This window comes from Argentina silus (genome assembly GCF_951799395.1).
Source record: "Argentina silus genome assembly, chromosome: X".
In the NCBI taxonomy this organism is placed as follows: Eukaryota; Metazoa; Chordata; class Actinopteri; order Argentiniformes; family Argentinidae; genus Argentina; species Argentina silus.
The window spans coordinates 21,039,935-21,067,408 of NC_139653.1; the positions used below are offsets into that span (position 1 = coordinate 21,039,935).

At 43.8% G+C, this 27,474-nt stretch overlaps 1 protein-coding gene across 1 annotated transcript; it reads left to right on the top strand.

Annotated features, from left to right (window-relative positions):
* On the top strand, positions 1–26,802 carry strn (striatin, calmodulin binding protein). The gene is made up of 18 exons (XM_083695390.1): positions 1–322; positions 10,209–10,312; positions 11,906–11,979; positions 17,397–17,475; positions 18,491–18,664; positions 19,218–19,353; positions 19,481–19,652; positions 21,138–21,248; positions 22,457–22,600; positions 22,825–22,961; positions 23,316–23,491; positions 23,700–23,747; positions 23,852–23,973; positions 24,086–24,253; positions 24,446–24,586; positions 24,681–24,782; positions 24,897–24,983; positions 25,120–26,802. The coding sequence occupies exons 1-18, from the start codon at positions 110–112 to the stop codon at positions 25,287–25,289; spliced, it is 2,358 nt and encodes a 785-aa protein (XP_083551516.1). The 5' UTR covers positions 1–109; the 3' UTR covers positions 25,290–26,802.
* The last annotated feature ends 672 nt before the right edge of the window (positions 26,803–27,474 follow it).

The following is a 27,474-nucleotide window of genomic DNA, read 5'->3' on the forward strand; positions in this document are numbered from 1 at the left end:
TCGTCGTCGACAGCCTCTGCCCTTCCGATTACATCTACTGTGCGAAGACTTCACAAATCAGCGATACAAAGGAAAGTAAACAGAATCCGTCGGTAAACCGAGCCCGGCCATGGACGAACAGGCAGGGCCCGGCGTCTTCTTTAACAATAATAACAATTCGATTTTACCCGGTGGTGGAAAAGGACCACTGCCTGAAGGCGACGCAGGGGAGGCGGCTCGTGCTCAGTACAGTATCCCGGGGATCTTGCACTTCCTGCAGCACGAATGGGCCCGTTTCGAGGTGGAGCGAGCACAATGGGAGGTGGAGCGGGCCGAATTACAGGTTGCTTACTATGCTGTTGTATTCACTTTCGAGCGTACTTTTGGTGTTATAGCATAGTTTGACGCTAGCCATATCCATATGCTAGCTATGCCTTACACAAAACGTTTGTTTAAGTTAGCATTAGCCATCTGGCTAACCTAGTAGTAAGCCGCAGCGCCCCCTACTTTGCTCATACTAGTCCTAGACTAGTCGCTTGTTAGCATGATATGCTCCTACTACTAGGCTAGCCACCCTTTCTTGCGACTGGAAAGCGGCGCTGCTACCAAGACTGAAAGGTCTAGAACATTAACTGTATGAGTAGGATGGGAGTCATTTAGCTAGCCAGTAGCTCTCTCGCTATAGCTACAGTGCCCGGTCATAGTTGCCTGACATAATTTGAGGTCCCATTATATGGAGATGTCAGTAATGCGTCCTGTGATCCCAGGACAATTTCAGTGATCTGATGAATTGGTCCTGATGTCTGTACTGCTGATTCACCTCATTTATAGATAAAGCGATGCCAGGGATGGGAGGAATTTCTCCTTGTAAATCTTCCCACTCAGTTTCTCGCCTCTGACATGTACATATTCTACACACACACACACACACACACACACACACACACACACACACACACACACACACACACACACACACACACACTTAAATAGGGGTCACTTTGCATGCATTGTGATGGTGGAAGAGCAGAACAATGTGGAGGGGACACAGACATTTCCTTTACAAGGATTTTCCTTCTTCCTGAGATGTAGGCTATGCCTTTGCTTAGTTTGCCCTGTGCTGTTCTGACCATGGTTCAGCTGGCATGGTCATTTGCAGAATGTTGTCTGGGATAGTCTGTTTTTGCGCATCCTGTACACACAATAGGTTGGGTCTGTCTTTCTATGACACTGGCTTTGTCAATTACCTTATATATCAAAACCCCACATTATGACATTGAATAAAGCATTGAAGCATTGAAGACCGATCTCTTCAGGCTACATCTTAACGGTCCCTCCTAAAGACCTCTTCACCCCCACTACCCCCCTGTACAAGTTTATCTCCTGTTTAAAAAAAATAAAAATAACAAAAAAATCCTTCTTCTAGCATTGTGACTACCAATAGCCCCTGGTCCGAGCATCGATTACTTTATCTTATAATGACTGATGGATAGATGATTTGCTTACTTAAACATGTATTTGTTGCAAGTCGCTTTGGATAAAGGCGTCTGCTAAATGCCATAAATGTAAATGTAAAGCTTAGAATCAAGGCCTAGATATTATTGGGCAGGTTTTTAGCAGGGTCTCTCTGTAGCCTGTATGCCATATAGAAGACCCTTACGCCTGACTGCTGAGTGACATCACCCTGCCTATTCTGCTGACCTAGAGCTCCTGTTGATTTGCCCTGGTAAAATATTTCAGCGGTTAGTTGTTAAGGGGAGTGTTGCTGTTATCAAGAGAGGTGTTTCTTTTTTAGTTTTCTTTCATCCCCTCGAGAGGAAGTTTGCCGTAAATAGCTTGTTGTAAAAATATCCTTGTGTGGGAGAGTAGAGTGGGAATGAAATCACAGGATCTAGAGAGACAACGGTGGCCTCTCTTCGATTTTCCACTAAACACTTTACATGCGTACAGTAACCAGAGATCTATAGCGACAATATTGCCCTTTTTCTCAACTGAGCCGAACCAAAATATAAGCGGCTCAGGTCAGATAAATGAAGTAAATAGCAGAGCCAGCAGCCTACGGTTTGGCTTCTGGTGAGGTAGAAATGGACTTATTCTGCAGGGCCCCTCTTATGTGTATTGTCAATAGTAGTGATGACAGTTAGCCTATGTTAGTTCATTGTGCTGCATATGCTTTGCTTTCTGTCTCACTCTGTGTGACATAAATTTGCAAGCAAAATGTAGTCCTATGTCATGTTAGTTGTTGTCACAGAGGGGGTTGTTTTATAAGAATTGTGTTCATCATGTATCCTAGGCCTATCACAATTATGGGGTTTCAAATATACTGTAGGGTATCTCTGGTAATAGAGTAGCTCTGGTAATGTTTATTGTGCAAATTATATTTATTTACAATGCATGGTTTCCCTAACCGTAATATGTTTTACTGTTCAACTGTGGTGTCATCTGCAAGTGTCTGGCCTGAATTTGTCAAAGCAAGGACACCTGCTATTTCTGTTCTTTCCTTTGTAGAATTGAGAGAGTGGTGTGGATGAGCAAAATACCCAGAACATTTCAAACAGAGGGCGGTGATTCAGTGATGGGGTGAAGGAGGTGCTGAGAGTTTGGGGGTTTATGTAGATCACGGTCTTACTGCAAGTAATTGCCTGGGACTAGTCATTCACATATTTCAGATGTATGCAATCAGAGCAAGTAGCCTAGACCTTCCAACCAAGCTCTGCCTTTTATACTGATGCTAGAAAAAACATTTCTGTCGCTGACAACTGTCAAAATCCCATGTGAGACTCAGTATTGATATCAGAAGCTGCATGATGAGCCTTGGGTATATTGCATAGATATATTGTACAGTAGTACAGAAGCCTATAAAGTGCTGTTGGAGCTAGTTGTGAGGTGGGCCCTATAGCTTCCTGCTGTTGTGAAGCACTATCAGCATTGCTGCACAGAGGTCTGTGGTAAAACAGAGTGAGACTGCAAATTAGCTGATTGGGTGGTTTGTTTGTGGCGCCAAAATCATGCTCGCTCTGTTTGAATTCTTGTTGTCCTCCTTCCTTCTGCTGCTGTGCAACCACCAGATGCAGCCCTGTATTTCCCACTGTATTTGCACTTGCAGAAAGTGTTGCAAAGGGGCAACTCACTCATGTTAATTCATTGTAATTGTTGACATGCAAGACCAGTGTAGTGTATCTTACTGCCTTTATGACTTAGAATAGGTCAATGTGCACTGGTAACAGTGTGCAGGAAGAATGTATCAGTGATCCAAAGCTCAGATCTCAGACTGTACCCTTGTTGTGTCTTAAGACCCTTACATGAAATAAAATAGGTCAATATTGGTTCATATGCTTTCACTTTAACAGGTACTACTATATGAAGTAACAGGCAGAAGCTCATTTAATTGAAAGGAAACTGACATTTATGAATAATGAAAAGTTTGAATGGGCTAAGTGCCTTAATGTAAGGTAGTGTTTCTCACTGTCCTCTCTGTTCCACTTTTTCGTTTTTCCCCATCATTCTCTTTTTAATGTCAGGGTTACTTCATACCTTGTTCTTCTTCCCGTCATTAGTGTGTCTAGTTTTCCTTTTGTACCAGAATCCAAATTGAATCTAGACGTGTCTCTATCACCCAGTTGTTTCACTACTCATCCTTTTATACTTTTATACTTTGTGTTCTTGTACTTGTTACGTTTTTGCATTTGTTCTTTGTGTTGTGGTTATGTGTCACACTGGCAGCTGCAACATAGTAATTTCCCCCCCGGGGATCAATAAAGTACCTATCTATCTATCTCAACCCCTATTATAGTGAGGACAATGCATACATGGGTAGTAGACAAGTAGAGCTGACTAAGTTGGACATTTCCAAGGTTCCTAATTCCTATATCCGAGTAGCACATGAACACAGTTAGTATTATTGTCACTTGTTTGGATAAAGGTTCACTCTTGGGCTTGTTTGGAATGCAGTGTAACCAGCCTGTCAGTGGAGCATCAGTCTGAATTTGATGATGGGCAGAGCCACATATTGGTGTGGCACAGCTGTAATCAAATGTCCAACTGGATATTCTGTTTTCCTTCAATACTTGGCTTGTACTTTTTGCAACTTCCCTGTTAACATTTTTACAAGACCAGGTTTGGCATATTAAGAGTTTTGTTTCCCATTTAAGTGACAGAGTGAGGTTCCAACCTGGGCCTGGGTTCCGACCCGGGCTTGTTGAGATGAGGCCTGAGCCCGACATCAAAGACATTTTCATGAGCTTGAGCCCAATTTAAAAAAATTTAAAAATCCAGAAAATGTCTGTGCCTTCATCCATTGCGCACAACAGCAACATTTCAGCATTGCGGAGTGAGGCCAGGAAAGCTATTCACTGAGAAGAGTGGAGAGAGAGACTGCTTGAAAACTCACCTTAGTTACTATCAACAACTGTATTCACTTCTCAGAAAAGCCTACCGTATATATTTCTAGAAATTAGCCAGATCTTGTTGTCGCCTGTTTTGTCTTTTTATAAATGTTGATGCCAATAGCACTCCATAAGAGAAGGCTTCACGGAACAACGTTTGTTTTGCTTTCAATAGATCTGATACACTTGGTCAGGTGCAGGAGAAGAGGGCATGACAGAGCAGAGGTACATTCGTGCATTAGGAATGTTTTTCCCTTTATTTTTTCACAGGCTTTAACACCAATTCAGTAATTAGGATGGATAGAAACAGCAAGACAACGTAAGCAAAGAGCTCGAAATGCAAACTAAATTAGCATTGGCATTATTTCTGCATAACAACAACAACAAAAACATTTAATTGAACAGGTGCTGTGCGTCTATGACTCGAGCAGCGGGAGAGGGAGAGAGAGCAGTAGGAGAGGGAGAGAGAGCAGTAGGAGAGGGAGAGAGAGCAGTGGGAGAGGGAGAGTGAGCAGTAGGAGAGGGAGAGAGAGCAGTAGGAGAGGGAGAGAGAGCAGTAGGAGAGGGAGAGAGAGCAGTGGGAGAGGGAGAGAGAGCAGCGGGAGAGGGAGAGAGAGCAGCAGGAGAGGGAGAGAGAGCAGTGGGAGAGGGAGAGAGAGCAGCGGGAGAGGGAGAGAGAGCAGCGGGAGAGGGAGAGAGAGCAGCGGGAGAGGGAGAGAGAGCAGTAGGAGAGGGACAGAGAGCAGCGGGAGAGGGAGAGAGAGCAGTAGGAGAGGGAGAGAGAGCAGTGGGAGAGGGAGAGAGAGCAGTAGGAGAGGGAGAGAGAGCAGCGGGAGAGGGAGAGAGAGAGAGAGCAGCGGGAGAGGGAGAGAGAGCAGCGGGAGAGGGAGAGAGAGCAGTAGGCGGCGAGTTATCACACAGCCACAGCTCTGTCGCGACAGACCCGAGCATGGCAGGGCCCAAATTAATTCTCAGAAAATCAGGCCCAGCCCGAGCCCATCAGGTGCCGTTGGGTTCCTGCTGAAATGTAAAATTCTAGGTTGTGGTGGACTCACGCATGTTGGCTGTAAATCAGATTAGCAAGGACATACAAGTTAAGTGTATTAATTTTAATTAGTAGAGTACATAGCAGGCTAACTCTGATTAGCACGATCCTCCTCAGGCCTGATTGATGAGGCTGGGTAGGCAGTGATCCAGTCCTCTATAGCCTTCTCTCTGTCTCTGTCTCTGGATGGGCAATCCCTCCTCTAAATGGGGATCTCTTTGCCAGAACTATCTGTCAGCAGCCATAATTTTACACCAAGAGAAGGTCGAAGGTGACTGGGTATGAGGTATCTCCATGGTGGGTGAGAAAGTGATCATGGCCATGAGGTATCTGAACTACAGTCGTCTTAATCTCCTTCATATCCCAGAAACTGTAAGTTTTGGTATTACCATCCCTCAGTGAACGTAGTGTACTACATCCACGGCCAAGCTGCATTTATTTCTGTTCCCCTTTGTGTGCGTGTGTGGCTGCTCCTCAGAGAGAAAGAGAAGGAGAGAGAAAGAGACATACACTTGAGTATAGTCTCTCGTAGCCATACCTCCAAATTGCGTTGTTCTCACCCTATCTTTGGAGGTCTGAAGAATTTTCGATCTGGCTTGGATTGAACCTGGATGGAGAATGTGCTTGCAATTTCATTGGATTTTACATTCCAAGAACCCTCATTGAAGGAAATCTGAAGGGAAAACTTCTGTTTTGCCAGAAGTGTGCTCTATACACAAAATCTAGTCAATGAAGGCATTAGTTATTTGATTGGTTTGACGTGTGGCAAGGCCTCACTCATTTCAAAAAGCCTGGTCTTAACAAGGTTAACTTGAGTACCACTAGCCTTCAACAGGAGCACATATTTTTAAGAAGGTACCCCTGAGACCACAGATCTACATATCAAATGGTTTTGTGGGTTACCTAGTTTCCCTGTGAGTAGAGTTGGGGGATGTTTAACTGTGAGTAGAGTTGGGGACTGTTTAACTGTGAGTAGAGCACTTCCATCCTGTCCAGTGGTGTACTACAAACATTGTTAATGAGTTCTTCTCTCCTTCTGCCACACTTACTCACACTTACACAAAAGACTAGGTATGTGGTTATGTAGGATGGCTGCCTTCTCACAATATAGAACTGCCTGCCTCCCAAGTTTTAAACTTGCACCAATCTGTCAGGGTTTCTGTGTCTACAACAGACACAACTAAAGAGTGTGTGTGTGGGTGTTGGTGTTTATTGATTTGAACATTCTTTATCTAGTTATGTCAGCTAACACCTCTGCAACTTCATTGGCACTTTGGCGAAACACTGCAGTGTTGGAAGTACAAGGTGAAACCGAGGCCTGCCCTGACAGCCCTGGCACGCCAAGGCAGTCTGACAACAGAGCTGGAGGCTGCTGGCTGGCATTGATTCCTGCAGTCTTGTGATGACACAGACTGTGGAGAGGCCAAAGGCCACCAGCTGCCACCATGGTCCTATATTAAAGCTCAGCAAATTTCACCAGCAAATGTCTTCCTCTGCTCCTTCATTGATTTGTTTACTCCCTCCACCCCCTTCATTACGCATGCATGCATTGACAGAAGATGCTTTTTCTGTAATGCTTCCTAAAACCATCATGAATATTGCCTAGGCTAGAATATGATTCTGTAGGCTATGTTCTGTCTTTAGTAGTACTCCAACAATAGGTCTAATTCATTGGGACAGTAATGAGTATGAATGGTTGTGTTGTAAATACCTGTAACTGCATACGGCTAGGTTAATGAGAACAAAATAATGACTGTTACTCTCTGTCCACCCCCCCCTATATTTTGCCTCTATCATACACTGTTATGGATGGTAGCCTGGTGGTCTCTTCAAGATGTTAGCATCTGTTCATATTTTTATCATATTTTCCTGAGCTTGTAATGGAGTTGTGGCACAGCTGCACAGTATAGTCTCAGAACCCACTTGTCCGTAGAAATGCTGATGATGAAAAAGTTGTGTGAAAAGGTATGTGTGTGTGTGTGTGCTTTGCAGGGTTCCCCAAAGAATGCAGGAGTAAAAATGTTAAGGCAAATTAAACGATATATGTAGTAATGATAGAGTAACTGTCTTTGATCGCCAACTACATCGTTGTTAAAACAAAAGTGAAAGTGTTATGATGTTCCTCAGTGAATTCAGTGTTTTAGCTCTTTTTTCGAGTTGGGTTTTGATAATGCAATCCAGCGCCACGCTGTTCAAAAATCCTGGGGAGAACCCTACTGTGTAATATTAATACTTGCATGGGACATAGGAGCATCCTTCATATAACAGCCAGTGTCTTTGTCTTTCACTTACTGCTTGGTAACGCTACTGTACGATGTCAACTTCACCAACTATGACCTTGTCATGTGGTCCTAGTTTAATATGGCTTCAGTGTTTTCATGGTCTTTTACCTATTCTCTTGTGAGATGTGTTCTGATGCCGCTGTAGTGTTCAGTACGGTCCTTGTATAGGCTGAGCAGTGCTGCACCGCTGCCTTTCCCCTCTTGTTTTGCTGCTCTTGTCTGTCTGTACTGGCATAATGGAATGTGTGGAATGTACTTGGCTAGTTATCAGTCCAGCCATCTTTGTTCTCACTGGTTTGTGGTAGCTGTGATAGAGCAAACCCTGTGTTCATCGAGAACAAGGTTGTTTGCATTGTAAATATGGGGTCTGCCGTAGTCTGTTATGTGCTCTTGCTAATTTGTGTTTTATGAAGGAGAACCATAACTGAAAGTCATTTGAGTATGTAATAGCCTAATCTGTGTGTAGTGTGACTATATGTGCATGTGGATGGAGTGAGATCAGTGTATTGGACTGACCACTGAGATTTGCTGAGCTTTTAACAGAGTTCCCTGTGTCTAAGCTAAATGCCTTCATTGTTTTTCAGTCGCCTTTGGCAATGACGCAAAACTAGTCTGGAAGAAAACATGTCTGGAATGCACAGAACTCAGCCCTAGGATCCTATCTAATTGAAATGTGCTCAAGGTGGTAGAGCAAAGTGTTTTTGCCTTGGCCATATGTTTTGTGAAGTAGGCTGATTTGTTTTATTAGCTACTGAAATAACGTACTTTAACAGTGACATTCCTGACTTTAACTTGAAGGTCCACTGATCAAAGTGAACTGTGTTTATGAGAGTGTGTATAGATAGGCTAATGTATTTGTGAAAGAAAACACAGACCCAGGGATGACATTAGATAAGACAGTGGCACAAATGGTCTTTACCTACATGTCCCTTTCATATCTCAGAGAAGCCAAAAGTTTTAGACTGCTGCTCAGTTCCTCCGTCTGTGGCCATGTCCCAAAGTGGCGCAGACTGAGAGTCCCTTATCCTCTGGCTTGATAATACAGTCAGTGTAAGGTCAGGAATTAAATGCATCCTGTGTGTTTTTATGGCCCAAGTTGACTCATTGCATTCCTCTCAAGGTTAATGTTTTATTGAGAAGAGATGGCGAGTCAGAGCATACTCTCTTCCCTTCTTACTTACACCAGGAGCCAGTTTTACACAACATTTTCAATAATATTTTAGGGTAGCATTTCACATACAGAATCAGTTTTTATCTGGATTAAAAACTATCCGCAGATCCCAGTGTCTCTCACCGTATTCTGTAGTGTAGCCTATGGTGTTTTGTCATTGAACTGAGCTCCAACATGGCAGCCTGCAGATATTCTTTATTGAAAGTGAGATTTAGTACAGGACTATGCTTGATCTGTGTCCAGGAAACATGAGGTCTCTAGTTTGAAAACATTTGTTATTTAATGTAGACTATTTGAGCCCTCTTATAGGATGGAGAGTAACACTCCTTGCCCCCTGGGTCCTGAAGATGTGAACTGTTTAGGTTAGAGATGGAGGGTTGTGGGATTGTTCATTGGAGGGTGGGTGAAATGAAGCTCACGTTATTTAAATCATGCAGATTGAGGCTCTGCCATGACTCATCACTGCAGGCAGCAGCAGTGCCTTCGAAGAGAAACTCAGAACTCCACAGTAACTCCTACTACTCTCTTTTTTTCTCAGAAAGGAGTAATTAAGTTGAAATCTGTTGGTGATGATTTGTGCCAGGGTGCTTGTAATGTAGCCTCCTCTGCGCTGCGCTCTGCCAGGTTCAGGAAAGCCGTCTGTGTCTGTGTCTGTGTGTGTCTGTGTGTGTCTGTGTGTGTGTCTGTGTGTGTGTGTGTGTGTGTGTGTGTGTGTGTGTGTGGGACCTAGTGATGTAATTCTGACTCAGACTGTGTGCGTCAACTGCTGTTGCCTGTTATTGAAGGAGAAACTGGTGCGGAGGAGTGAAGGAGAGAGGAATGGATGGAGGAAGGCATGGAAGCAGAGGGAGTAGATTAAAACAGATTTGTTTGCTATCATGTCAATGCCATGCATATTGATTTGATATATTTCTGTCTCTGGAGGCAATTTTCTCTCAGATGTTTGAAGCTTGTGCCACATTTGGTATTCTTTTTCGCATGTTACCAATACCTCTCCAAACAGTTGGTGTGGGGTTGACTCTGCATCAAATGAAAGTATTGCCAAAAGCCCTATGTATTTAGGACGTCCAAAACTTGGCCTAAATCCTTCTTCTACCTTAGGCAATATCCTGGCAATCTCCCCCAAACTGTCTGGAATGTCAATAGAGCATAAGTCACTGAGGGGCATTCCGCGGCATTCTTCTTGTTCCTTTGACCAAGATGACACAGACAATTATGCCTATAAAGCCTTATCATGTTAGAAGATTCAGAACGATAACTAAATGAGTTGACATGTCAATGACAATGATTTTTTGGCTGTGCTGAATATGTTTTTATTTATTTTGTGTGTGTGTGTGTGAACACAGGCCCAGATCGCATTCCTGCAGGGCGAGAGGAAAGGCCAGGAGAACCTAAAGAAGGACTTGGTCAGGAGGATCAAGATGCTGGAGTTTGCCCTGAAGCAGGAGAGGTCAGTTCTCAACATGTGACCTTATGACTTTACTCAGCAATATACCATCACATGTATGATAACATGTCACCATAGCCATAGCGTTACAACAGTAACTGGTCAAACAAACATTAAAATGCTTTTTATTTGGGTTCAGTCGAGGCAGTGATGGAGTGGTCGAGTATCCCCTGAGCACAGCTGTCTTCTATTGAGTGCATTTTGGCAGGAGGCATGTGTTTGGTGTCAGATACTGATGACACTGCACTGTCCTCAGAGGAAGGACAGGACAGGACAAGAGCAGTTTCTCTCTCTAGACATGACAAGGTCGCTCACCATTGCTCCATTTCTTCAGTAAAGCTGCAGAATTATTTAGACTGCCCTGTCTGTGCGCACCATGGTGTCAGATCTGGACTGCAGGTCCCCATGGTAACAGCAATGAGACACGTTGCAATTCCCCCAATGTTTCGCATGGCTTCTCTGGAACTGGGATATGTTGATGATGTCATTTATGCCCCCCTCCTCTCTCTCTCTCTCTTCTCTATCTCATTCTCTCCCTGTCTGGCTTGTTTTCACTCCATCCCTCCCTCCTCTCCGCATTTCCCTCTCCGGACACATAAATACACCGCTGGCCATAGTGCATGTTCCACAAGTTAGTCTGGGATGACGCATGGCCCGTTCTTCCCACACAATGCACCACTCTCATACAGTGCATCTGTAAAGGTTTCAGCATGCTTCTATTGAACTCAGTTGTCTCACTTTGGTATACAAAATATATTGTGCAATTACAAGCCAACAAAAGTTGATTTTAGAGGAGGAGGATGAGCACTTGACCAAATAAATTATTTACTAAAACCTCTTCACGATTAAGTCTGTAAACCTTTCAAATTAAGTTTAAAACCTCCCAGACTTGGCTTTGTTATGTCTGCTCTCTCATGGGAGGGCATGGCTGATGTGTTTTTTTGCAGTGGAGGATGGGCCACAGCTACAGAACCCTTCTGTCACCAATCACAGATGTTGGTGGGCTAGAGATCGGCTGTGGTGGCTTGGCCGTGTCTCCAGCTAACAAACAAAAGTTTGTTTGCTTTGCATTTACGTCGTTTTGTTTCCAGTGAACCTAGTTTCAACAAGAAATTTGAGGAATGGTGTCTATGGTTGCTTAGCAACAGGTCATATCTTTGAAGACCTCTATAAGGAATAGCCCACAAAATACAGGATGTTCCTAATTTAAAAGGAATTTGATGGTTAGAGTCCTACAGGATAGCCTTGGAAGCAGTGCCATGGTAGGATGTAACACACATACAGAAAAGGCCTTTTGGATGCATTTTATTCTACTGATTGGGGCGGTGTGCCATCATGCAGAAATATTAACTTCTGCACATCCCTTTTTTAGATGTCATCGGCAGATCAAGAGGATTAGGGTTATGTTGCTGCTTTTATCACAAAATCATGTGAATTGAATCACTACAATTGAATCAGACGTGCAAATCAAGCAAAGGAGTTTAAGTGAAATCCTAAGGCTTAAGCGTGGCTGGATTTTTGGTTAATCAATTTCTCTGCAATAAACATGTTTTGCTCATACTAAGCCCAGTTTTGTTTCTCTGTTTTCCCCTCTAGGGCAAAGTACCACAAGTTAAAATATGGGACTGAGTTGAACCAAGGTGACATGAAGCCTCCAAGCTATGACTCTGGTAAGTCTTTCACAGCAAACCACTTCTCTCCCTGGGTGAGTAGTAAATCATAGTGATTGCAGTATTTATATACTCTGTGTGACAACATTTCTGCGTATATGGTTGTCAAAGTATTTGTTGGCTTTGCACATGTTGAGTCCTGTCTTTTTTAATCAGTAGATTCATCGCGTGGTCTGTTACTGAGAACTCAAATGTATAAGAATTACACATTGTAATTCCACAGAACTCTATTCAAGGAGGTTTCCATTGCATTGAAAGGCTGCCCTAGGCAGTGGTTGTGTACCTACCTTTTAAAAGCAATGTAGAATAATTGGCCTCCTTCCCTCCTATGATTAGAGATATACCCTTCTTATTCCCTCATCTATATTCATTGAGGCTGTTCAAGGCACCAGCGCTCAGTGTTGATGATGGAGAGTGGGGTTGAAGGGGGAGAGGTGTTGGGTGGAGGGGTGTGTGTGGGTGGGCGTGGGATGGGGTTGCTGTGTGTGCACCCAGTGCTGCACCTGCCTGCTCCTCAGTCTCCTGAATTAGGCATGACCCAGTTTGGAGCCTTCTCTCCCCTCAGCATTGCCAACCCAGTCCCCTCACTGACACCTCATCTACATCTTATTAGCACCACTATGTCCTCATGCTAAAACAAACCCTTAGTTGATCCAATCCCACTCAGAACTAGATCAGTCCCATTTTTCTTTTATATCCAAGCTAGCTCAGGTATTCCACAGCAGTGTTTTGTCTGGTGTTACAATAGCGGTGTTGGATATTAGCACACTGTCTTTTTTGCTGTGTGTGGCATGTCATGGTACCTGGTTATAGCAGAAGAAACATTTTGAATATGTGTAGCTGCAAGGTCCTGATCCACCTCAGGCTCAATAGAGAGGAGAAACAAGCCCGTCTTTTCCCACCCTACTCCAAGAAGTCCATGAGGAGGATCGAGAAGCGGAGAGACAATCACACCAGAAACCTGTGACCCAGAAGAGTTTTCCTGTGAAGACTGGCCACGTAGTTGAGCTGCAGAAGCAAGTGAGTGACCTACAGTGAATATGTGGGTGACGGTGAGTGTCTCATCCATTGAACCTCAAATGTCTAGTCGACCCATCACTGAGAGGCAAAGACTGTACTCTCCAGAGAGGGGGAGTCAACCCTACGCTGAGAGGCAGGGACGGCGATCCCCAGAGGGGTGACAATCTTCTCCCGAGCGGTGGGGTCAGAGGCCACCACCCAAGAGAGACTACTTCTTCTGCTACAACTGTGGTGAAGATGGTCACTCCTCCAGACAGTGCCAGAACCCTTGAAATGCAGAGGAAGTAGCCCAGCGATTCATTTGCTCTGCCAGGTACAAGGGAAACGCCGGAGGAGCCAGTAAAGGAGTGGACTGTACACACACTGAAGTAGTGTGTGTCTAGTAGCCTTTAAACACACTTGCTTTAGTAACACATGATGACTTGTCCATGCTCTTGGGAACAAACCCTTTACTAGGGAAGTTGTGTGAGAAGCTGGACTGTGGAACTCAAAAATGTGAACAGAGCTTCAACCACCTAAAGGCCTACCACGAGAGAGAACCCATAGGGTTCATTAAATTAACCTATGTGAGGCCCCCTGGAGCAGAGATCAAAGTCTGTATGAAGTTCATCAAGGCAGCAAGATTGTCCTTGACTGTACTGATCAGAAGAGTGTGATGGCTAATCAAATAATAGTGACCAGTGGCATACATATTGTGCCTTCCCAGGGAAGCAGGTGCGTGGCTCTCAAAAAAAAAAAGAAATGAGGGAAAGGTAGGCCTGTAACTCAGGCTTAAGATGGGGGAACTGCATTCTGTTGAAAGCGTGGCCCACACTCACAAAGTCGCAGACACTCCTTCTCCATTCAACAATGACTACTTCGGTGACACCTTTCATACCATCTAACTGTAAAGAGCACTTGAGAAGATGGCTGAGTAAGAGAGCTCCAGCATTTTAGGGTGTTCTAAAAGAGTGTAGCATCAGATAAGGATGGCAGATGATCGCCCCTTTAGAGAGAGGTCCCACATAATTTCTCAGATGTAGAAGATGTCCGAAAACACCTTGGACATCTGCTGGAGGCTGAAATCATTTGTGACTCTCGAAGCCCCTATGCATCCCCCATAGTCGTGGTGAGTAAGAAGAGTGGCCAAATCAAGTTCTGTATTGACTACCGCACCCTGAACAGACACACCATTGTGTTGGACTGCTTATCTGGAAGCAAATGATTTTCAGTGCTGGACCTCCAAAGTGGTTACTATCAAACCCCATGAATGAGGTGAACAAAGGAAAAACAGCATTTATCTGTCCCCTTGGCTTTTATCAGTTTGAGATGATGCCACACGGAGTCACAGCAACATTTCAGCACTTGATGAAGAAGGCTGTCGGTGACATAAACCTCCTTGAAGTGCTAGTCTACCTTGATTGTATAGAACAGGTCAGTTAAACATCGATGATGATGTGCAGTCAAAATGTCCTCACACCTGTGTTGAGGTACACGACTGGGTTGCGATCCCCTCCCCAGATGTCTGGGCCACCTGCCTACTGATTACTGCCACAATCTCCTCACAGTATGTCAGAATGTCTAGCCGTAACCTTATGAGCTTCAGCAGAAGCTATTCCTGAGGTCTTCATCAACGTCACTGCCTTTGAGATGGTTGGACTTTCCTGTTTGAGTACTGAGGACCTGTGGTGTGCGCAGCAGAGGGATACAGTCACATCCATCGTCATCAGGGCCCTAAGCTCACAAAAGAGACCCTCCATGAAAAAACACTGGTAACTCTGAGGAAGCCATTCTCCTGGGGTCATGGGACATGCTTACCCTAAAGGATGGAGTATTATATAGGAACCCCAAGAGCCCCAGTTCTTCTCATCAGAGAGTATCACCACACAGTCATGAAGTCACTGCATGCTGACATGGAGCATCTGGAGAGGACTCTGGACCTGGTCCGCTCAAGGTTCTACTGGCATCACATGGCACGGGACATTGAGCAACACTGCAAGAATTGATTGAGATGTATACAATGCAAGACCCTACCTCCTCGAGCTGCTGAGCTTGTCAACATCACCTCCAAAGCACAGTTGGCCTACCATTATGGCCATTCAGCATTATGGCCTACCAAAAAGGATTCACTCAGATCGAGACTTCAAGAGTAAACTTAATATATGATATAATATATGCCATTTAGCTGACGCTTTTATCCAAAGCGACTTACATTGCAGTGAGTGCTTACATTTCAGTATATATGGTCCCAGCAGGTATCAAACCCACAACCTAAGTGTTGTTAGCGCCATGCTCTACCAACTGAGCCACAGAGTACCACTTATTATTAGTAAACTTATTGAAGATTTGAGCCTTGTGGGGGTGAACAGTGTACCTGGTACCTTGGTGTACCTGGAAAGCACAAACAGGCCAATAAGTGTAAGCCAGAGCCCTACCTCATTGCAAAGAACAAAGAACAATCCACGGTTGCCCACTTACCAAGTGAAACCTGCAACTCTCTATCACCCATCAGTCAGTCAGTGGAGCCTGATGATCAACAGGAAAGCCAAACAAGTTTTATTAGCCCTTGGCCCTCGTTCAGATGCACCTGTAGTCCCTGTTCAGATGCACCTGTAGTCCCTGTTCAGATGCACCTGTAGTCCCTGTTCAGGGACAGACTAAGCCAGTGGTTAGACTCACTGATGACCAGCTAGGAATGCCTCATGACACGCTATCTGTCATATACAGAGGAGTCTCAGTTTACACATTACACGTCATTACATTTGTGGTTTTTTTCACCACACACAAACACAAGTTTTGAAGGTTTTTTAGTTTGAGGCTGTTTTATATGCTTGTATGTTACTGTTTCATAGTAACAGAGCTTATAGCTCAAGGTGTGTTGTAAACTAGGTTATGGGTCTAAGTCATTGTGATGCCTCAAGACTTATATTGTTTTATTGCAAGTTTTGTTAGTGAGGGGTGAATGTAATCCACTGTTACTGTAATTTTAGTCACTACTGTATGACTGTATTTGGGGTAGGACCAGGTGGTTATTAGGGAACGGGAGAAGCTAAAGAGAAAAGTTGGGACGCAGCCACAAAGTCGGAAGCTAGCTATCAGCACCTTTGTAACTATTTTAAAATTGGTATAGATTCACAAATTCAATGGTCCCTAATTTATATATAAAATTAAGTCAATTAGGGACCGGTCAAGTTTATTCAAGAGGACTGTGTAGTTAGCTTGTTCGGAGGACTCTGGTGATGTGAACATTGAACCATGGAGTGAGGGAGAGACAGTCTCATACAGAATTGTATATTAGAAGAATGGGCCAATGAAAGTATCTTCATGCAGACCTATGGAGCAAGTTGTCAGGCAACCGTTTGCTTGCCTGGTTAGCCAGTCTGACAAATATTGCTCGCTTAGATTGAAATCTTCAAACTGAATACATACTGCAATTTCAGCTGCAAAACTTCTTAGTTATACTGAAAGTTGTGTGGTTAAATCAATTCAAGAGAGATTTTTCAAATGTGTGGTAGTTTCATTGTTTTCATTGAGAGGGACTGAAACTGCATATTTCAGTCTGCCATTTTTCCCTGTCTGATGTCTTGTTAGCCCCGTCCACTTACATATATCTTACATTAAAAAATCTATATTAGGTAAATCGTAGTGGAATGTTTGGAACTATTTGAAGCCTCCAGTAATTTCATTGGCACCACTGTTCTAATATGCCACTCTGGTTTCGCACCTCTCTGGACAGCCTTGGTCATGTGCAGGAAAAGGCAAGGAATTAATTTCTAAGCTCTGGTTCCTTTTTATTAGTTTATTTAATCCTTTATCTTGATTTAAAGGGGATCCCCATTTAAGGTTAGAAGAGTGCTCTTAATGGTTTGCTCATAGCTCATATTTTCCCAATGTGATTTAATTTAAAAGTTATTTTTCTGCTGTGATTGTTATTGGTAATAATATTTTGTAATATCTTTGCTTTTTTGTATAGGATAATTTACCTGACTGAAGCTATCACCAGTGAATATATTGAAATAGAATTAAAGTCTAACAGTATAATCTGAGGACAGCCCTACACCATTTCAAGGTCCCATATCTCTCCAAGAAGCTACTAGAGCGCCATTTAATAAAGCATAGAAGAAGTGGGGTTGCACTAGTTTAAAAGTTAATGATGTCTCTGGACTGTATTGAATGTCAATATTTCCATGGCAGCATGTCTTCAATGACCCAGTATAAGGAGCAATGGAGGAAACAGCCTTTTAGTACAATAAGAAGCGAAAGTGGACAGGCCTACGTCTCTCTTAAAATTGGCCCATTAATTTCATTATGTCCTCTAGACTGGATAAAAAGCAATGTTTTATAAAAAGATGATTTGTCACTGGCTGTGTGTGGGGTAGAGTTTGTGTTGTGATTAGTTTCTTGCTCCTGTCCCCCAGATGAAGCGAATGAGAACGAGGCCCCTGGGTCACTGAACAACCAGCTGTCCTGGAAGCAAGGCCGCCAGCTCCTCAGACAGTGAGTAGAGACGCATATTTATAGAGTCCAACACTATCACAGTGTGTGGTGTTTGGCTATACTCTGTAGCAGCGCAACCCTCAGACACACTATTGTCAAACCACTTGGCTTCTCAAAGGTAGTTGGCAGTGAAGCTGGTCTGCAGAGCAGTGCCAGTCTAGGAGTCAGACTCTTTGCCCCAGACGTGCCAGACATGGCTGGTGGAATATTGCTCCTGTGCCATGCTTTGGCAGGAAAAAACATGGGGAATAGCTCCTTCCCCTGGTCAAGAATGGTCATTACCCATACACCATGTCCTGTGAGTGCTACGTACTAGTGTTGTGTGATCACACTCCAGGCAGTGTCAATGAGGGAGCCCTGGCCACCAACACGTACAAGTAGTAAGTATAAATGATCAATAATGTGCTAAACCAACCCCTCGTCCATATCCTGATAAAACCAATTAAAACTGCGGATGTCACTGCAGGACAAGTGTATGATAAGATGGCTGAGTGCACTGGCCTCAACAGAGCTGACATTGATCGGTGTTACAGAGAGGACACCATATATATATGCAGCATGAGGAATCCTGCTGGTCTATCAGCATGTTTTAACAGAGACCATATCTGGGTTTATAGATTATGTATCAGTAAGTGTTGTTACCAAACGTTTGGTTCCATCCTTGCATGTAACTAAATCAACCTCCTAAACTGATATTATACTGATATATTTTATACTACCCTATGTTTTGTAGAGGCATTATGTTGGTGGTTAGGTAATTGAAGATTTAGTCATATACATTTTATTACATAGACAGTGGTTTCTTACTATTGAAGAGGATTGCGTTAACTCACTTTTTACATCATTTCTTGTTCTGAGGTTTTCTCAAAATCATACACCTATTAGTTTATTTCCATAAACAGAGTTTCTTAGATAATGTATTAAACATAATGTGTTCAGAGCCAAGATCAGAGCCAACGCTAGATCAACTATGATCTGAGCAGAAGCCAGCAATTTCCCCTGTCTTTTGTTTCAGGTATCTGCAGGAGGTAGGCTACACAGACACCATCCTGGATGTGAAGTCCCAGAGGGTAAGGGCTCTGCTCAGCTTGGCTGGAGAGGCTGGGGGAGGGAGGTCCACTGACAGGACAGGCACAGAGCCCCTGGTCAACGGGACAGACACATCACCAAAGGGCGCAAGCACAGGAGGGTGAGTTCTCCTCACATTCCTAATGAAAGGACCAACATACATCACCATATCATGTAAATTAATGCAAATCGTTTTTTTACCAATATGCTGTTCAACAGTATGTATTTATGCATGACAGCACAGATTGAGAGGCTTATTTGGTTTCAGAAATGGAACTAAATAGTTGTGTACTTGTGGTTCTCTGTAGCTTTGATCCTGTGTTTGAGGATCATCATTTTCCGTGTCTGTGATAGTTAACGTTGCTGAAGAACACTGAATTGGGATTCCTTAGAATGAAAGATGAAAGGGCGTGATTATACTCTTCCACACTGATACGCCACTGATGCAGTCCTGTATGCTAATGCCGCCCAGTGTGACTTTTGCGACGATCAGTCATCATTTTCCGTGTCTGTGATAATGAGCTTGCTCATTGGGTGACCCCTTATGAGTAGAAATGTCATGTTGCTCTCTGTGTCGATCTGCTTTCATTATGTAGGATCATTAGCTCAGTGTTGTTGAGATCTTAGTGTTGTCTCACCATGGATACAAACACTGTGTGATTGTGTGTGAACAGGAAAACAGAGCTCAGTGACTCCAGCGCTGTATTGGAGGCCTTCAAGTTCATTGAAAGTGCAGCAGCAGAGTTCAGCGATGAGGAGGAAGATGAGGAAAGTGAGGGGAAGGACCGAACCATCTTGGAAACAGGGACGGTAAGAACTTTATGCACAGACACACACTCTGGTCCACATTCATCACTTACACCTACTTTTCATAATGATTATGGATCAGTGATAGGGAAGCACCCGTAGACAGACAGACCCTCTGTCTGTTCCACAGATCATAAGGAAGAAACCATCCTCGTCATCATCACCGAACATATCTCCCCGTATGGACACCAGTGAAGACCCAGACACAGAGGAGGCCATGAAGGGCTTTGACTTCCTGTCCAGCCCTGATGACATGGACACCTCGCCAGAGTCACGGAGCGCAGGGGACGGCACAGACTGGGGTGAGTAAGGGGAAACACTCCTCGGTGAGAGATGGGGAACAGACAGTGTTAGAAAGTAACACATGTGGACCGGGGAGAGGATAGGCTACAGTGGTACGGTGTGACGCTATGACCGGTTGTTCCTTTTACAACATACAGTTTTAATTTTAGATTTCATCTATTTTTTTATTTTCTTTTTTTTAAACTTTTTTTTAATTTAATTTAATTATTATTATTATTAATTTTTGTATACATTGTGCCACACTAACCATTAAGTAATGTCATATTTGCCTATGATATACATTTGTCAAAGCCATTTAACTCACTAACTGCCAACGAATTCCGGAACACTCACCACCTAGAGTGCCAAGCATTTTATGTGGTATTTCCCTAGCAACAATACTTTGATACAAAATGAAGCATCATCATTTTTTGGTGAATAAAGTCACCCTTGGCACTCTAGAATGTTGACAATTAGGGTGACTTTATTCACCCTCGGCACTAAATGAGTTAATAGTTGCTATTTTATTTTCAGTCAATTTCTCTAATTTGTTTACAGATTGCAGATTGTTTACAATGTACTGTTGTTCGTCACCATCCATATGCCATTGTCAATCATAAGTCATGACTTTGAGTTGTGATTTTTCTGTGTTAACCCTTTGTTTGTGATCTGTTCTGTTTGTGTGTTTTGAGTCTCCAAATAAGCCTGTGACTAAAATGTCTGTTCCACTTCTGGGATGGTGTATGAAGGGAATTTACTTGATTCTCTTCCTGACTATGCTCAGTATGTAATGACATGGGTCCCACAAGTTTTCTACCAAACTGGTCTGGAAGCAATATTGGGCAGTTCCTTTGTTTTGGTTTGTTGAGTTGTGGAATGTTTAAACCAGAAAGAACATTTTAAGGAATTCCTTAAATATTCTTTAGGATTTCAACATGAGGATGAGCGAGTATTTCAAAATGTGTTTAAGGATATGCACATGGCTTGAAATGTATTATTTGTGTTTAATTTGATCCCCCAAATGTTCATCCAGTAAAGTAACATAGATTAATGTGTACAGACAAAGGAACACCCCAGTTTGCATCAAGTCCCTTCACTGGACACGCACACGTTTCCAGGTGATTATGTCAACAGTAAAAGAGCTGATGGTCATCTCCACAGTGAATGGTCCATCTCTTGTTTGGCCTCTGTGCTTCTCATGGGCAGGGTTCAACTCAGGACTGATCTCATTGGCAGGTGGTCTCTATCTTTCTTTACAACAGGGATGTCCTAAAGGCCTGCTCTCCTTGGGGGTTTCGACCTCCCTTTGAATTCCCTTTTAAATATTTAAATGATCTCAGGGCTCAGTTAAAAGACATGGCCAACTAAGTTCGGCTAGATCTTTGGTGGAGAAACCTCCAGGAGAGTAGCAGCCTGAGACCAGACCCTGCACTTTGCCTGGCCAATGGCCACATCCAGGGCTGCACCTGAACAGCCTCTCGGTCTGGTTTTGTCCCCCTGTGTAGAGAAGGACGAGCAGTGTCCCATGTCTGAGGCCTGGGACGTGGACCAGGGCTTGATAACCAAACTCAAGGAGCAGTACAGAAAGGAGCGCAAGGGGAAAAAGGGGGTGAAGAGTAAGTCCACTCGGGCATCGCTGCCTCCCTCGCCCCTCTCTATAGAGTTTGAGAAATTAAATGAAAGCCTCAAATCAAGAACAAACATCTTCGCCCTCTTTCTCATCTTTTACTTTAGCCGCTCCTTCTTATTTCTTGCCATAGCTCTATCCTCAATTATGTCTGTGTCCTGTGAGAAAGTGGTTTGTGTTATTTGTATCACTGTACAATACAACCTCTGTGTTTTGTTATTCTGTTATTTTCTTCAAATCTTTGTTGTCATTGTTTCTTCACTGCATGCTTCGCTCTCCCCCTGTCATTGTTGTGTCTTTCATTATGCTGTCACAGCCGTATTTAAAAGCTGCATCTTATCCATTCATGGACGTGTTCAGGATATTGGCACTTTTCTCTGTATATATTGGTGGTATCATCTTCATCATCTGCGTCACCAACATATACGGTATGTGTAGTTTTGATGTCCTAGGTTGATTCCGGTAAAAGCTTTTACTGGATTTAGTCTAACAGGAATCAAACACGCAACAGAATCACATGGTACTCTAAGTAATCACCCTCTTGTGGTTAATTCTTATTGAAGTGCATATACAGCACTTGGACTCACTTGCACTTGGACTCCAACCTTGAAGGACAAAGCTACTGTATTCTTCCCCCTACTACCTCTGTATTAGATCCACAACTCAGAGAAGCTCAGTGTTCACTGGCATTTACTCTCCAAAGACCTTGGTGGGGGTATCTTGGCAGGTGAGGCGCAGGAACCTTTGCTTCCTTGTGGTCTCATATCTACCGCCCTGCCAGCTGTATTAGACCCATCCTCCAAACCCCTCTAACCCCAAGTCCTGGAGACACATGCCCCAACACTCGTCTTATATCATATGCCTCTTTTTTTTTCTCTTCAGTTTCAACTAACATGGACTCTCAACTGCTGTCAAGTCTTTTAATTATTATTTTTTTTCTCTCTACAGCTTATTGTTTACTTCTGTTTTTACATTCTTATTCCTTTCTTCTTCTTATTTTATTTCCACTTTGCACTGTCTGATAGTTTCTCTCTCTGATAAATCTGCTTTTCATAATAGGGCTTTTTGTTATCCCGTAGTACCTTCCCTTTACAATAAGACTATCCCTCTCTCTCTTTCTTTACATATTGTGTATCTCAATCTCTCTTCATCACTGTGTGTTGTGTGCTAATGTTGTCTCCCTGGCTGCTGGAACAGGGCCCAACAGATCCAAGCTGCAGGACATGCTGGCCAACCTGAGAGATGCTGAGGAGATGACACCCATGCAGCCCTCAGCCACACCCCATGCACGGCCCAACGTGGCCAGACTCAACGATCATGAGGCGAACCGGACTGATGAAGGTACTATCCTCGTCTTCACTGGATTAACAGCGAAAGAAAATTCTACATTTAAAATAGTTTGGGCACTTTTTAATTCTTGAAGTGGAAATTAAATTCACTTCCTGAACATACATGACATTGAGACCAACCCGCTAACATCTTTTATGGAACCCTGTATTAGCTTAGCTCTAATGGGTGCCCTGCAAGTCATTGATTGGTGATTGACTGTGGCTTTATTTTCCCAGTGGAGGCACTGACCTTCCCGCCCACCTCAGGGAAGTCGTTCATCATGGGTGCTGATGAGGCCATGGAGAGTGAGCTGGGGCTGGGGGAATTGGCTGGACTCACAGTGGCCAACGAGGCAGACAGCCTGGCCTACGATGTGAGTATCTCAGGAGAAGATGAGGGCAGTAGAGCAGAATGGGTAAGGGGGAGAAAGAGGAGGCATAGGGACAACTAACTCGAAAAATAAAGTTGAGTTGGAAAAGCAATCAGCAGTCTCTGTAGACTGGAGGAGTTACCTTTAGTAATGAACTGCCTATCCGTAGGCGAACTGTCATTACAGTGAGCATAGCCAGCCCTACCACTATCCCCCACCACTAGCCCCTTATGCTAAACACCCCCCTTAGCTGGTAGCAGGTACCAGTAGAATTGTTTACATTTGAATACGATTGTAACAACTTGCAAGGGATAGACTGTTCACTTGCTTGATCTTATTCACATTTCCTCCTCTCAGATCGCCAACAATAAGGATGCTCTGAGGAAGACGTGGAACCCCAAGTTTACTCTGCGCAGCCACTTTGATGGGATCCGTGGCCTAGCCTTCCACCCTGTGGAGCCTGTCCTGGTCACAGCCTCAGAGGACCACACACTCAAAATGTGGAACCTGCAGAAGACTGCCCCTGCCAAGAAGTGAGACTACCCCTTTATGTCTAGTGCATAACCATGCGATGAACTGTACTAGTGATGGAGACAGCTATTTCTGGAATGTCTGTCTGCCATCTTCATTTAGTCTAGATTATGTCCACAACTTTTTCTAGTGTTACAAATAAGTGTATCCACAGCCCCATATGTAAAGGTTTTTATAGCTTTCGGACCCACTCTCTCTGTTTGACTGCAGGAGTGCCTCCTTGGATGTGGAACCCATCTACACATTCAGGGCCCACAGGTAAATACCATCACCTCATCCCACCCTCTAGTTCCAAAGCTCCGATTCGGATGTCCACGTGACCATGTGTGGAAATATCACTTACACTGGCCTTCTCTCCATAGGGGTGCTGTGCTGTGCGTGGTCATGAGCAGTACAGGGGAGCAATGTTTCAGTGGGGGAGTCGACGGGACCATCCAGAGCTGGAACACCCCCAACCCCAACATCGACCCCTATGACTCATACGGTAAGAACCGCCTCCAAGTATTTCTATGTAATTCTGAAATTCCAAAAGAAGAGATGCAATCGATTTTCAGACAAAAATTGGGAATTTACACTTTTTTCCTTCCGGTTCATAGAGCCATCAGTCCTGCGGGGGGCGCTGTGTGGACACACTGACTCAGTGTATGGTCTGGTCTACAGCAGTGCTCACCAGCGTCTCCTCTCCTGCTCTGGAGATGGCACTGTGAGGCTGTGGGATGCCAACAACACCTCCCCTGCCCTGGCAGTCTTCAATGAGAACAAAGGTACAGAGACATGTCACACTAATTTAGTTGAGATGTTTGATGTTTTATTTATTTCTGTGGTAAAATTGAGTGATTTTTGAAGCAATGTTTTAGTGAGATGTGTAGAGTTGTCTGAGAATGTGTTTGATTGTCAGTGTAATGTGTTTGTGTGTGTGTGTGTGTGTGTGTGTGTGTGTTTTGCTGCTGCTGCAGAGCTGGGCGTGCCCTCCTCAGTAGACCTGGTGTGCAGTGAGCCAGCACACTTGGTCACCTCCTTCACCAGTGGTCAGATTGGCCTCTTCAACATGGAGACTCGCCAGCTGGTCCTCAGCCTGGAGTCCACTGTAGAGCCAGGTAAATCTGGAGCGATGGATCCATGACAGTGGGTGGACTGAGGAAGCCTCATGGATAATGAAAAAGGTCTAATGTGTCCCTTTTCTCACCTTAGGCACTCCCTGTCAGATCAACAAAGTTCTGAGCCACCCCACCCTACCCATCACCATTACCGCACAGGAGGATCGCCACATCAAGTTCTTCGACAACAACACAGGTGTTGTATAGGTTATACCCGGACAGCATCCCTCCTTATGTCTAAATGTACTATATCCATTGTGTATGCCATCCTCAGCCTTTTAGCAAACATTTGTCTTTGTAATAATTGCAGGGAAGCTGATCCACTCCATGGTGGCCCATTTGGATGCAGTCACAAGTCTAGCTGTTGACCCCAATGGACTGTATTTGATGTCCGGCAGTAAGTAACAATATTTATGTATAATCTCTGTATTTCTAACGAGGTTGGCTAGATCCCTTGTCTCCAGGCAAATTGATTTACGGTCTATCCTTGTAGGCATTATTATTCCCATCCTAATTTGTCCCCTTCTCTGCAGGTCATGACTGCTCTATCCGTCTTTGGAATTTGGATAGTAAGACCTGCATCCAGGAGTTCACCGCCCACCGTAAGAAGTTTGATGAGTCAATCCACGACGTGGCATTCCACCCGTCTAAGTGCTACATTGCCAGTGCTGGGGCAGATGCTCTTGCCAAGGTGTTTGTATGATGTGGAGCTGCCCTCCCCTGGCCGCCCTGCCCACTGATGCAGCCTCTTCAAGTCAGGGACCAATAGACACAGGAGGGACAGGACCTTAAGGCGTGGGTCCAATCCCACCACACACAGCTCCCTCTGGCTACCGGTCTCCTGTTTGACTGGTGGATTGTGTAGCCACTAGCCCCAGACTAGCCCTGACTCCAGACAGAAAGGGCCAGGGCTATGGTTGTCTGGAAGGCCATTAGGAGGAGAACTGCTTTGGGCACAAGGCTCTGTACTCCCCCCGTCTACCATCCAGGCAGGCCTGGGTGTGACCGGCCAGAGTTCCAATAGCCAGCTCCAACACAAGCTGACTGATGCCTGCCCTCAACAGCTCGGGGGTTTAGGACAAGTGTTTATGTGGACTGGAGAGCTGGGGCTCCATGCCTATCCCTTTCCCCACATCATCACGCCCCACCTCAACTCCCTGGCCTCCATGCCAGTCCGAGGCTTCCTCTCAGACTAGTGTGGACTGTTCCCTACTTCAAGTCAGGTTTTGTGTTTTGATGTGATGGAAATGTTGGGTACTGAAGGCTTGCTGTGGCTGTCACGGAAGCCTCTCGCATTTCTCTGCTTCCAAGACTGGCTACCTGCCTTTGCTTTCCTTTTTAAAACACTTATTGACAAATGTGCCTTTGCTTTAAAAAGGTCTTGAAATGTTATTTGAACAAACATCTTTTTGGGGGCGGGAGCCGGGTGGGAGAAGTGGAGTTGGGGAAAGGTTGTCACAATAGTGTCCATTTAAAAAAAACAAAAAACATTGGATGTAAAATTACAAATACTTATAATAAACAAAATATATATTCAGTCTTAAAACTTATTGTGCTGCGTTTGAGTTGGAGTGCTCCTTTTGATAAATTGTGTGGGTGGGGAATCAGTTTTGTGCCGTACAAAGCAAAGTTGGCAGAGTGAAACAGACTTTTAAGTAAACATTTCCTGTTTGTTAGAATTACTAGTTACTATACACTGCAAAAATTAAATTATAAACTCATGTCTCCAAGTAAACCATCTGGTTATGTTATATGAGCAGAATGTGGTAACAGCTGTCCATCCGTCTTTAGAAAAAGCCACGGAGGTTGGACTGTTTGCTCTTGTTTTGAATTAAGAGGCTTGTGTAGTTTGCCTGTGCTGTCGACATGCCCTTTGTTTAGTTTGATGCATCATGTCAAGATATGGAGACCCAGGTTTTGGTTTGTAAACAGTACATTTGTACAGTACTACAGGGTGTGTATTGCGTCCAAAACTGAGAGAAGATTGTCCCCAGATCTACAGTTACACTTTACAGTGTATTATTTGGAGAAGAGAATCCCATTTCTAGTCATACAAATCAATCATGATATCCATGTACAACTTAAAATGAGCCATTTTATCTCTGTCTCTGGTTTGTATATGAAAGTTTGTTCAAATTAAAACTGCTGTCAAATCTGGTTTGTGTCTTTAATTTTACATTTTGAGAAATAGAGGATTGTATACCTAAACAGTAGCTATGCTTTTGGTAATCCAAAGGGATGTACTGTACAGCACACTTACGAGTTTTGATAGTTTAGCATAAAATTCCTACTTTTTTGGCTCCATACTCAAGCAATTTGGATTTGAGTTCAAATGATGTGACGAAAGCACAGAATACCAATTTAGGGTATTTTCATAGTATTGCCATTGATACATTTCTACTTTCCCATTAAGGAATACAAGCAGTATTTTATTTACAGTATATGGTCCCCCCCATTGGAAGTAATAAGAATTTGACTAATTAAATTGGTATGAAAGTATACCAAAGTTACCTAACGGTTATTTGGCCCCTTATTAATTGCATGCAAAAACTGCATCAAGCCTGCAGCTATCAACTGTGGATGCATTTGCAGTGTTTTGAGTCAGGTCATGCAAGTAAGGAGAGAATATGTTCCTGAACACTTCTGAATTCATCCTGATGCTGCCATGGGTGTGAATCATAGTTAATCATATTACAATGAGTGAGAATGTCACAAGGGACAGACCAAAAGATGCCATCATCTCATTTGTGATGCTGATGAGGGGTTAGCATCTTTTGGTCTCTCCTCTAGCCTAGAAACTTCATTAAACTTCATTAAACACTCATTATTCACCATTTACTCAGCATTGAGAAAGACATTACTCAAAACACTGCAAATGCATCCAAAGA